This window comes from Solanum pennellii, chromosome 1 (assembly GCF_001406875.1).
Source record: "Solanum pennellii chromosome 1, SPENNV200".
Classification (NCBI taxonomy): domain Eukaryota; kingdom Viridiplantae; phylum Streptophyta; class Magnoliopsida; order Solanales; family Solanaceae; genus Solanum; species Solanum pennellii.
Window position 1 is genome coordinate 95,226,240 of NC_028637.1, and position 12,632 is coordinate 95,238,871.

Here is a 12,632-nt window from a genome sequence, read left to right on the forward strand (position 1 = left end):
TTTTAAATAAAAAATTATATTTAAATATTAAAATATTTTTACATTGTAATATAATTAAAAAAATATATCATAAAATATTAATTAAAATTTTAATTATATGACCTAAAAAAATGATGAAAAATTAAAAGGGAAGACAAGGTTCCATGTGATAATTAAAAAAAAAGAAGCTTACGTGTCATTATGGGAAACTAAAGGACTATCCACAAACTTTTCTCCTATTAAAAACAGTGGCAAATGCTCTAAAAAAAAAAAAAGCACCATTTTTCATTTTAAGGATTCAAGAAAAGGGGAAAAGCAAAAACCAAGAAGAAACAAAGCAGCTCCCATTTTTCTTCCTTGTTCAGTGATGGCATCGTTAAGTAGCCACCATTTTTACCCTAAAAAGTTCACAAGTAGAGTATATACTAGTAAATCTTCTTTCTCCCATTTCATTGTTTCATGTAAGGAGCAGCAGCAGGATGAAAACAACAAACAAGTGGGGCGCAGGTAGTATTCCCTATTCCAACCCCTCTCATCAAAATGTTTCCTTTTGATGTGCATGATACTAAATCTAGCTCATTGCTAATATATGTAGGGAAATAATACTAAGAAGCAGTGAAATTGCACTTATTGGAGCCCTCTTCAACTTCAGGCATGTATTCTCCTTGCTGCATTCAAATATATATGTTTGGTTTTGATTACTTAAGTCTTTTGTAGTAACCCCTTTTCCAAGATTTTACAATTGTTGCTATAGTCAAGCTACTCATTAAAATTTTGGATTTTCTTTTGTTGAGTTGAGTAATTTGTATAGAGATGGATTTCTGATCTGTGTGGCATTAGTTTCCTGTTTGCTCATAGATTTTGAAGTTGAAACTTGAAAATTTGAGTTCTTGCAATTGTGTTTGGATATGTATTTTACTCGAAAAGAATTTGAAGTTTTATGACCGGAAGTAACAAAAACCCCCCAAATTGGCTATTTGAATATTACATTGTCACAAAAAATATTTGAAGGTAACTTTTCAAAATCTATGGCGAAACGCTAGCTTAGAAATAAGGTGATTTGAGTAGAAAAGATTGAATCTTGTTTTTGTGATGCAGTGGTAAAAAGCCAAATTACTTGGGAGTTCAAAAGAATCCACTTGGTTTAGCTCTTTGTCCAGCTACTAACAATTGTGTTTCTACTTCTGAGAACATCAGTGATGCTACTCACTATGCACCTCCTTGGTAACTTTTCTTTTTCTTTTCCTTTTCCCACAGTAATCTGTATGTTTTATGTTTGGTCTCTATCTCTATCATTGATAAAAAGTGCACGAAAAGTAGTCGACTTTTCTATATGGTGATGAGATGTTCACGTTTAGTCTAAAGCAACAGTATATATGTGCACATGGAAATTGTGCACATTAATATGATAGCTACTAGTTGACACATGAATCACAAAAGCCTCCTTTTTTTGACCATTTCTATTTGACTAGAATCACTATGGGTGATCTTGTGTGTAAATTAATATGTGGGTGTGGCCCGGCATGGTCCTGGGTAAGATGCACTCTATCTAGACTATCAAAAACTGACATGATGTTACAGATAATTTTCAAGATGAAATGGATGTGTCAGATCCTTTCTATCCAAGAATCAGTATGCTCTTGAATATAAACATCTTTTTTTTATAACCGTGGTGTGAACTTCATATAAGCATCTTGGTGGACTGTGCTTTTAGAATAGATCAATATGCTACCCCGACAAGGTCTAACTATTTTCGTCAATGAAACTAAGGAAAGGAATATGATAAAATCGAAGGTTAAAAGATAAGCCTTTAATCTTTATCAATGGGGATACTGTACAGAGATGGTAAAATTTTGGTGCTTTGATTCTCAGGAACTATAACCCTGAAGGGAAACGTGGTAAGGTCAGCAGAGAAAAGGCAATGGAGGAGCTACTTCAAGTGGTAAAGAGTCTTAAAACCTGTTTCTCATCATAACAAATAGTTGAACAATATGTTTCACTTACCAACCTATTGATCTGCATCATTTTGAAGCTAAAATCAACAAAACCAGACAAATCCTCTCCAAGAATAATGGAGAAGAAAGATGATTATGTGCGTGTGGAATATGAAAGTCCTATCTTGGGGGTAAGTCCTCAAAGTGTTTCAGTTACAGGAGCAGCATTTTCCTCAGCCACTAATGAATAAGTTCATGTTACTACAGTTGGTAGATGATGTTGAGTTCTGGTTCCCTCCAGGCAAGACATCAATTGTACAGTATAGAGCAGCATCTCGCATGGGGAATTATGACTTTGATGCTAATAGAAAGCGAATCAAGGTATGACTATACATACTATTTGCTGTTCTTGTGCTTTCCAACCTCGTTTAAGTCATTGGCTAATCTGGTCATATAAAACAGGCGCTGAGATTGCAATTAGAGAAGAAGGGATGGGCATCAGAGGACACAGTCTGATCGGCATGATCATCTGCTGAATACAGATTCTCATATATTGAGCTTCTTTAATTTGTAAAAGCTTAATAGAACAGATGAAATGACACCAGTATTACTTCTGGGCAACATGTTAGCATTTGACACTAACTGGTTAATGAATGGTGAAGCAGTTTACCACAACCCACATTGGTGACTTGGTGTGGGCAGTGATTTTCTTGGTTCCTTACTCTTTTCATTTCATCAAGAAACGATGCACCATCCCTTCCATCACTCAAACACACACGAAATTAAAAATTGATGGATGAGTTGAAAGTTATTAGGTTAATATTTCGCCACTATTATTTTCTAACAATCATCAGTTCAATAATTTTTTTTAAAAAATTTATTAGGAACAAATGATAAGCTTATTAAATATACAATTTAAAGGGTTACTAAGGATACATATAGTGCTAATAATAAATAATACATAGATGGATCGTTTAGTACGTGTGATAACATATCCACAATTAAGCGTGTAATAAAGCTAATCAATAAAAGCTTATATTGGGATATTCCACCTCAACTATGACGCGAAATTAAACCATATTTTTCTTAGAAATCAATGGAACATATTATTTAGTGTAAAAGAAGGTTGAAGAGCAATATTATTGTGGAATCAGCCGGGAGAGGGCCATGGGCGATCTACTCTCATGGCTTCTTTCCTTGTTCCTTCTCGTTGCCGTTCTCTCTATAGTTCTCTACCAGGTTTATTCAATTACTATCTCTTTGCATGTACCCTTTTTTCTTCTCTATTTGATGCCTTCTTTGTAAATCTTTTGGATAATTTGAAGCTGGTAGAATGGGAAGACAAGTTGAACGAAATTAATTTTCTTGACGTGATGAAACCATATCTGCAAATTCCAAATTTAATTCACATCAAGACTTAATCGAACAATCCTCAAACTTCTAATTTGTTGAAGAGAATTTAACATGAGAAGCTTAGCAAACCATGTCAATCAAGAAACAGTTTAACTTGCTTGTTTGTTATCTTATTGTCTTTGTAATAATTGATCTGGAAATTCATATGTGACAAATGTCTAGTGTTGAGTCTACTGATTAAAGTTCCTAGGCACAATATTGTTAACCTTGAATTTTTGGCTGCTCACTTATTTCTACTCAATGTTCTCCTTTCTGTTTATATTTTTAGGGTCAGTAAATATTGCATTTGGACTTATTTAACTGCAGGTCATGTGCTTGGCGGACCTTGAAAGTGATTATGTCAACCCTTATGATTCTGCATCCGAGATTAACATACTCGTGGTTCCGGAATTTGTTCTTCAAGGAACACTATGCTTCCTACATCTTGTGATGGGACATTGGTTAATGTGTCTGGTCTGTCTCCCCTACTTATATTATGATGTCAAAGTGTAAGTCTTCTAATGAAGTATGTACAACTGCGAACTCTTTCCTGCTGTTTGTTGTCATTGGCATCGCAAAATGTTCTGACAACGGATGTTAACCTTTTTGATTAGCTATACTGATCGTCGCCACTTGCTAGATGTAACTGAGATTTTCAACCAGCTACCATGGGAAAAGAAGATTCGGTTGTTTAAGCTTGGATACCTTGGGATACTTCTTGCCTTTTCTATAATCTGGTATGGTGTCAATGATGAGTTGTTCCTGTTTTTTCTTTTCCTTCACTTTTTGTACAAACTGTTCCACTTTTTTAGGTACTTGTTCTCCTAATTTTCCTTATCTGTTTGTCTAATGTTGTATGTGGTTATAGTATGATCTGGAGCATTGTGGCGGAATGAAGAACGAGGAATTGCTGATCTCACCAAAGTTCCCTAGTTCCTCTCTCTGCTGCATGGCATTTGCATAAGAAAAAAGATGGAGGGCATTAACTTGGTGTGTTTCTTTCAACCTGTCCGACATGTTATCTTTCTCTTCATATAACCAATACTGGCTCTCACAAGGGCTATTGTTCATCATGGTTCTTAATTTCTTTTAAATTTTACATCCTCATAACTTCAACAAGTAGTATTTTGGATTTAACTTTTTACTGTGAAAAAGATGGAGTAAAGTTACCTCTTCAAACCATACACACTTTTTCAGACTCTCATTTACTCCTTATATCAGAATGTAATGGTGGCTCCACTTGTCCCTTCAACTACCTTCTTTTTCCTTTTTCGTGGTCTAAAGTTTCCAACTATCGTTAACCATATTGATCCACATGAGAGTTGTTATTTAAATCATATAATGAAGTTTTTTGTGAAAAATAGGTACTAGTACAGATGCCTTTTTTTTGATCTTATGATGGATGAGCCTTAAGTTATGGTCTCTATTTTTGTACTTGTATTCTGCAAGTTTCAAGCTTTTTCATGTGTATCATTATGCAACAAGTGGTGGTCCTGGTGAGACACTTTAAATCTGTCTAAATCAAATGATTGATCATAATAAGTAATGTTTACTTGATCCCTTGAGCTACCTTTTCAATTGTGTGCATACTTTCTGTGATAATATATATTTGGAGTTAAATTCCTGGACATTTTGTTTTATTTGACCATAAATTTTCTCTGTATCTAACGCGATCTGGTTTATAATTTTGCTCAAAATTGCATTTTTGTCTTAGGTTCGTCGATGAAAGGAATCTTACTGTTTGTGGATGGCCTAGAGAATTTAATCCAATTTAAGGAAAGGATTGGTTGTCCTCAACTAGGGAAAACATATAGACAGTCGACTATTAGGTTACTACTGATGCTATTTATCTTTTTACCTAGTGATACTCTTTTCTTCTTTCTCATAAGACTTCAACAAATAGAAAGAAATTAACAACTGATATTGTCCTTGAATCTTAAACAAGTTCAGCATCAAGTCATATAAGCTTGATAATCTTTGATGTAATATCAATTTGGCTTGATAATGTAAATCAACTCAACTTTGAACTCGAGCTTTATGTTATATACTTGTTATACATATTTAGTAGCTCATACACATTTCCATTTTAGCATGATATTATTAGAGCAATAATAGCTACAGTATTTGAGGTTTTTCTGAAACCACCCAAAAGAGTAGTAACAATTTGAGTGTAACTACAAACCTTCAACTGTTTGACCAAACACGTTAAATGTTAAAGCACTCAAAAAGTTCCCTACAATTACACCATAATGATAGATGCTCTTCAGATGAAACAACATATTCTATCCTAACAAAAGTTATTGCCGATCAGACAAGTTATACTATTCAGGTACTGGGCGTATGAAGTGCTTTCACAATCTGGGAATGAATTCACGTAGAGGGATCAGATTACTCTCCTTGCAATGATATGTTAATATCTGTAGTAGACTTTCTTGAATCTTGAACAGATGGCATGGCCGTCCAGTGATTTGGTTGAATGGAAGAAGAAATAACATTTTGAGTTCCAGCTGCGGGAACATTTACAGTGTGTGCATTGGAACTTCTAGCCTCCATATTAGAGCTATGGGGCGCAGCAGGAGAGAGCGTTCCATAAGTTATTGCTTTGAGTTCTGCTTTCTGTTTCTTTGGCTTGGCCTCTTGGTAGTTGCTTGGTAGAAAACTTCCCACTACAACCTAGTATATATTGAAAAAGCAAAGAACTTGAGCACAAAATTGAGCACTCTCAATCTCTATACTCCTGACTAACAGTAGAACATAAATAGGAAATTTTATTGTGAGTAAATGTCATGCCAAAGATTAGAATTCATGCAATAGAAAATAGTTTTACCTGGACAGGACTAGCAGCTATTAGCAGTCCTGCAAGTGTTCCTCCGACAACACGTCCATCAGGACTTGCCAAAGAAATGCTCATTCCTCCGGTTCTGCTAGTAGTACGAGAACCCCCAAACTCTGTTGGAGTAAAGGATCCAGACAAAGAAAGGATTTCAAATCGACCCTACACGACAATATTACACAAGGAATTTTGATCATTCATCAAATGTAATTGAGGACGCCAAAGCAGGAATGAGGCTTATCCTTTTTTTCCCTAATGTAATGGACAGCTGCACCTCAATCCCAAACTCGTTGGAGTCGGATATAAGAAAGCTAATAACCACCATGATGTGATGCAAATTAGAGTCACTGGATGTTGAATACACAAGAAAAAAACCAACCTCATAAGTTAGAGTTCCCCCTGATGAATTTGGCTGGCGTAGAGTGACATTTGATATCAAACCAACAGCAGAAATAATGCAAATAGCTCGAGGTCCTTGCTGAGAAAATGAGATTATCTTCATGGTAACATCCTAAACAACCAACGAAAGAGTAAATACGTTTCTGATCTGAAGAAGTAACAGAGTAATAAACCATAACGAAGTGTTGTGTGGCGTTACTAATTCCCAGTTAGAAATCTGCTAACTGGGAAATGAAAGGATCACTCCTTTATATTAAATTCCCAAAGAAGTATGAATTATTATTGGCAACAAAGCTAAAGTAGCTATAATATACAATTACACTAAGTAACTATATTTGTAATTTAAAAATATAAAAAAATTTTAAAAAAAATTGTGGAGTTATTTAGTGCATTTGGAAATTTGCAATTGCCAATTTCACCTCACACCAACAGAAAGAACCCTATGTGTTTGTTGTTTTTTTTTTTGAAAAAGAGAAACAACCCTATGTGTTTATGATCTTATTCTTACATTTCATTTTTTTTTTATCAAGCTATTCTCAAATGGTATTTGCAACAACATTATCATTTGAGATCTAATCCTACACATATATCTCAGACTTGGTGAAAGACCTTTGAGAACCTTTTCCAAACATGGCCGACTGTGTAGAATAATTGAATGATCAACCATATCCAGTTTGAAAATTCACATCATCTGCAAGCACTTAAATTATACTAGTCATGTGTATGCAAGTCACCGATCACACAGCCGAATACAAATGATAGTTACAGAACCAGAACTGCTAACACCATTGTGCCACTAGGACAATCAGTACAACACTCACTTGTACAGTCATTTGTTAAAAAAACTGGAACTGTTGGTTGCTCAATTTAAATTGAGACTTGAGGTCAGGCAATTCTTGAATTATTACTACATCCAAGTATCCTGGATCACTCTTTACTTTTGTCTAAGCAAATTTACTTGATACCCTTTTCCTTGAGTAGTTAAACTCTTTGATAACCAAAAACTGACAAGACTTGTTCACATGATTTTAACCTTTGGAAATAGTTTTATTAACATTCTTGTACAACCAAACATACCTCACCAGCTTCAACTGTGATCATGTGAGGCAAAAAGTTGCCACCTGTTGAACATGAAATCCATTCACCTACAAGATGAGATCTAGGTGATTAGCTGCAAAACTTGCATTGCTAACTGGAAGCATATCACTAAAGTGAACTCAACCAATAAGGGAAAAAGATAATTATCGTCTCGACAAGGCTACTTAAGTTCTCCTGCCAAAATTCAGACATGCAACCAAAACAAAATGCAGAAAAAACAACTTCCTTGTGATATTTTCCTTACAAAACCGTAGATTATCTACCTCAGAAAAGCTGGCCGAGTAAATTTAGAAACAAGAATTATATTTTCTTTTTCATTTGCACCAAGAACAAGGGGAAATTGAAGAATCTAGATCACGCTCCTCATTCAGAAGGAATCCATGTATGTTTATGTTGTTTGGATTTTTCAAACATGCCAATGGGTGCGTGTCCAAAAGTAGTGTATTTTTTGAGAATCCGACACGTGTGCAACATGGAAAGTGAAGAATCCGCCTAATTTAGGCCATAGTCCATACAAATCATGTCCTCCTGATGAACTAATGCTAAATCAATCACTAGTAGTTTATAAAATCAAGTCTCATTATCTTCATTTGGCAAAATGTAGAACAAGCCACGAAAAGACGAAAACGAAAGGAAAAAAGAAGAAGTTATAAACTACAGTTATCATCATGAAATCAAGAATATATGGTCCCTTAGATAGCACTAACTAGCCAAATGAACAATTAATTCAAGCCCCCAATTCTCCAAAGGAAATTGTATTTAACTTCATTCATATTAAAAACCTCAACAGTACTACTCCATATCCAATATTCCAACATTCCAGGTCCCAACTGAAAACACACTAGTTAGAATCAAAGACATAAAACTTGTACATTACCTAAATTTTCAGCCCCCACTTTGTTTCGAGCCTTTTTCTCCGATGCAGGACGGGCAACACTCACTTTCTTCGACAAGAAGTCTGCTGAAATAGGCATAGGTGAATTTGTCCTTGCAACTGCCCCATCAGGCCCATACTTCCTAGGACGTCCCCTTTTCTTCTTCTCTGAGCTAATTGGAAAGGCGGTAGCCACCGGAGGGGTAATCACCGCCAATGTACCAGGTGGTATAGGAGTAGATTCTGTTCTTGATACCATATGATAGTTTGATGGAGCTTCTGGAGCTATAGCTTCCCTTGACTCCATTTTTTTCAGCAGATATTAATGCTTTGAAACTGTAAACAAAACAAAAAGAGTCAAAGAAGTGAGCTTTCTAACATTTTCCTTCAATGGAAATTCAGTTTGAAAACAGAATCAATAAGTACATTGAACAATCATCACAAAATTATATAAATAACATCCTTCTCAACGTTCGAACTCTTCAAAAATGTGTACGGTATCCTTCAAAATAGTGCATTTTTTAAGAATCCAACATCATTTTTGAAAAGTCCGAACAACATAACTACTCAACCAACATCATTGCACATCTCAAGTAACACATCAAAAAATAACCCCTCAAAAAAATAAAAAAGACAACTTTTTTTCCTTTCTTTGCTGAAAAACACAAGATGGCAATTCAATATTTTTAAAGAAAAATAAGAGAAAGAACAATATGAAGAGTATATTATAATAGCTTAATATGACTTCTGGAGAAAAAAAAAAACCCAACATTTTCTAAGCCTTTAATTTTCTATTGACAAAAATTCAAGAACCAAAGTACAGACCAGAAAGAATGTTCTTGTTTGCTTTAAAGATCACACCATGGCTGGGTAAGTAAAAAACTAATCTTTAGACCAAAAAGCCAAAAAGAAAATTTAAGCTTAAAACTTGCAAAAAAAAAACAAGAAAATTTTCAAAGTTAGTAGTCATAAACAACAGATTTAAAAACAAACAAACAAAAAAAGAGTGAGAGTGGAGTTTGACTTACACTGCTCTATTTCACAGATCAAATTAAATTTTACAAAAGAAGAAAAAAAAAAGAAAGAAATGGTTATATAACCAAAATATTAATAAAGTTTTTTTTTTTTAATGTGGTTTTTAAGATGAAAACAAATAGCTGTTTCCCAGCAAGATAACCAGTTTTCAGGTGAGCAAAATTTCAAGACAAAGACACAACATGTAAAACAAAAAAGTGGAAAGCAAATTTCTGAATGCAATGCAAATTCACAAAAAAAAAAAAAACAAGAAAAGTTGATTATTTTTTCATATTAGTAGCAATAAAATATTAATTGCACTAAAACCAAAAAAAAAAAAAATGTAATATGATTAAGATGAATTTCAAGTCCGAGTAAAGAAATTAATTAAAAAAAGGGGGTCATTATGATTATTGAGAAAGGGTATTTTGGTAAAATGGTGATGAAATAATAGGTATTATGGGGAAAAAGATAAAATTTCTTTTTGAAAATTGGATTTAATATTGTAGAAAATAAAAGCTGAAAAAGTGAAGGTAGGGGACCAAAAGTTTGTCAGAGCGGTCAACCTTTTTTTGCCGCTGACCTACTTTTTGTCCTTTTTTCAAACCAAGGGTATTTTGAGATGTTAAGTTTATACCCCTGGAGTATTGAATTAATTACTAAACAATGCCACTGATATTTGATTAGTTCAATTATGTCCAATTTGAATAGACATTAATACGTGCTTGCTATTTTTCTGAAATTATAATACTCTTTTCGTGAAAATGGCAAAAATAAAATAAAATTACCAAACACAAAATTTAATGAATAGATAGACTTTTGATATAAAGCAACAAAAAGAAAAAAAATATAAGCGCGATAAGATGATATGAAGTATGTATTATAGACACAAATATATTTTTATCTTATGAATAGATATAAATGTACTTTTATCTTGTGAAAGTAAAAAAAAAGATTATTTTTGATAAATTATCTTGCTGAGAAAAAAAAAGTAAAAGAGAATTATAAAATAAATAATATGATAATTGAAAAAAAATAAATTGTAATATAAAATCAATAATATTAATTATATGAGAGAAACTAAATAATATTCGATTACTTAATAAATTTAGAATAAAATGAAAAATATGTACAAGAGAAATGAGGGTGACACTTGTTAGGTAGTGGAGCCTGATTAATTTTAGGTTTTCCTATTTATTCTGTATTTTAGGTTTTCCTATTTATTCTCTATTTTAGGTTTTCCTATTTATTCTCTGTAACAAAAAATACTCTGATTTATTAATATAAATATACCTCACCGCCGTGGAAGTTTACTCACGGGGTTTTACCACGAAAAATTGGATTTTCTCTCTATCTCTAGATTTCTCATCTCTTTCTCTTGAAAGCTCTTGTCATTCATCTAGTGTGTGTGCGTGAGTTCGATCCTAACTACTGGTATCAGAGCTAAGGAGATTCAACACGATCACTGAAGATGAATAGTTCAAAGCTTGGAATCGAGAAGTTTGATGGATCCGATTTCAGTTTCTAGAAGATGCAGATCGAAGATTATCTGCCAGAAAGATCTTCACGGACCGTTGACCGGGGTGAAGCCGGAATCCATGACGGAGGAGAAGTGGAAACTCAAGGATCGCCAGGCTCTAGGGTTGATCCGGTTGACTTTGTCAAGAAACGTGGGGTTCAACATCGTGAAGGAGAAGACTACGTCCGGTCTGTTGAAGGCACTGTCAAACATGTATGAAAAACCATCGACTATGAACAAGGTATATTTGATGCGTAGATTGTTCAATTTACAGATGTCTGAAACTGGATCCGTTTCTGATCATATAAACGAGTTCAATATGATTGTGAGTCAACTCAATTCTGTGGATATTAATTTCGAAGATGAAATTAAGGCGTTGATTTTGATGTCATCTCTGCCCGAGTCTTGGGATACTGTTGTTGCTGCGATTAGCAGTTCCCGTGGATCTGAGAAACTGAAGTTTGATGAAATCCGTGATGTTGTTCTTAGCGAAAGTATTCGCAAACGAGAAGTGGGAGATTCATCGAGCAGTGCTCTCAGCGTTGATCGAAGGGGGAGAAGTAAGACGAAAGGACAAAATCAACATGGTCGATCAAAATCAAAGAATCGAGGAAAATCCCTGAACAGATCAAACGTGACTTGTTGGAACTGTGGAGAAAAAGGGCACTTTCGGACGAACTGTACAAAGCCAAAGAAGAAACAGAATCAGAAATTTGGAGATGACAATGATTCTGTAAATTCAGCAGAGGACATTGGGGATGCTCTAATCCTTAGTGTGAACAGCCCGGTTGAATCATGGATTTTGGATTCTGGTGCATCTTTCCATTCGTCTCCAAGCAAGGAGTTGTTCCAAAACTTCAAATCTGGAAATTTTGGAAAGGTGTATCTTGCTGACAATAAAGCCTTAGAGATTGAAGGAAAGGGGGATGTTTGCATAAAGACCACCTCGGGAAACCAGTGGACATTGGAGGATGTCAGATATATTCCTGGGATCAAGAAAAATCTGATCTCTGTTGGTCAGTTGGATAGCACGGGATATGCAGCAGAGTTTGGGAAAGGTTCGTGGAAGATCGTGAAAGGTGCTATGGTAGTAGCTCGTGGCACCAAATCTGGAACCTTGTACACCACTGCAGGGTGTATAAACATGGCCGCTGTTGCTGAAGGTGCTTCCGGTTCATGTCTGTGGCACAACAGACTTGGACACATGAGTACTAAAGGAATGAAGATGCTGGTTGCAAAAGGAGCATTAGAGGGTCTGAAGTCTGTTGATATGGGTCTTTGCGAGAGCTGTGTTATGGGCAAACAGAAAAGAGTAAGCTTCACAAAGACTCCTAGAGAGCCAAAGAAAGTGCGGTTGGAAATGGTCCATACAGATGTTTGGGGACCATCTCCAGTATCATCACTTGGAGGATCCAGATTCTATGTTACCTTCATTGATGATTTCAACAGGAAGGTATGGGTTTACTTCTTGAAGCATAAGTCAGATGTGTTTGCAACTTTCAAGAAGTGGAAAGCTGAAGTTGAGAATCAGACCGGTTTGAAAGTCAAATGCCTAAGGTCTGACAATGGAGGGGAGTATGACAAATCAGA

At 34.9% G+C, this 12,632-nt stretch overlaps 3 protein-coding genes across 4 annotated transcripts; 2 read left to right on the forward strand and 1 right to left on the reverse strand.

Moving 5' to 3' along the window:
* Nucleotides 1-229: 229 nt before the first annotated feature.
* Nucleotides 230-2,629, forward strand: LOC107013596. The gene is made up of 7 exons (XM_015213476.2): nucleotides 230-486; nucleotides 575-631; nucleotides 1,078-1,203; nucleotides 1,852-1,921; nucleotides 2,012-2,104; nucleotides 2,181-2,294; nucleotides 2,376-2,629. Exons 1-7 carry the CDS (start codon nucleotides 347-349, stop codon nucleotides 2,427-2,429), a joined length of 654 nt encoding a protein of 217 aa, XP_015068962.1. The 5' UTR covers nucleotides 230-346; the 3' UTR covers nucleotides 2,430-2,629.
* Nucleotides 2,630-3,004: 375 nt separating this feature from the next.
* On the forward strand, nucleotides 3,005-5,337 carry LOC107011225 (protein cornichon homolog 4-like). Its single transcript, XM_027915780.1, has 5 exons — nucleotides 3,005-3,152; nucleotides 3,633-3,814; nucleotides 3,920-4,042; nucleotides 4,174-4,295; nucleotides 5,020-5,337. The coding sequence occupies exons 1-4, from the start codon at nucleotides 3,081-3,083 to the stop codon at nucleotides 4,199-4,201; spliced, it is 405 nt and encodes a 134-aa protein (XP_027771581.1). The 5' UTR covers nucleotides 3,005-3,080; the 3' UTR covers nucleotides 4,202-4,295; nucleotides 5,020-5,337.
* A 91-nt stretch (nucleotides 5,338-5,428) lies between these two features.
* Nucleotides 5,429-9,783, reverse strand: LOC107011210 (AT-hook motif nuclear-localized protein 1-like). 2 transcript variants are annotated; one of them, XM_015210621.2, is made up of 6 exons: nucleotides 9,538-9,783; nucleotides 8,513-8,845; nucleotides 7,615-7,682; nucleotides 6,518-6,649; nucleotides 6,133-6,300; nucleotides 5,429-5,978 (listed from the first exon to the last, which is right to left on the reverse strand). In XM_015210621.2, exons 2-6 carry the CDS (start codon nucleotides 8,814-8,816, stop codon nucleotides 5,694-5,696), a joined length of 957 nt encoding a protein of 318 aa, XP_015066107.1. In that variant the 5' UTR covers nucleotides 8,817-8,845; nucleotides 9,538-9,783; the 3' UTR covers nucleotides 5,429-5,693. The 2 variants fall into 2 exon arrangements, with proteins under 2 accessions (XP_015066107.1, XP_015066115.1); XM_015210629.2 differs by lacking the exon at nucleotides 9,538-9,783 and adding an exon at nucleotides 9,335-9,467.
* Between the last annotated feature and the right edge of the window lie 2,849 nt (nucleotides 9,784-12,632).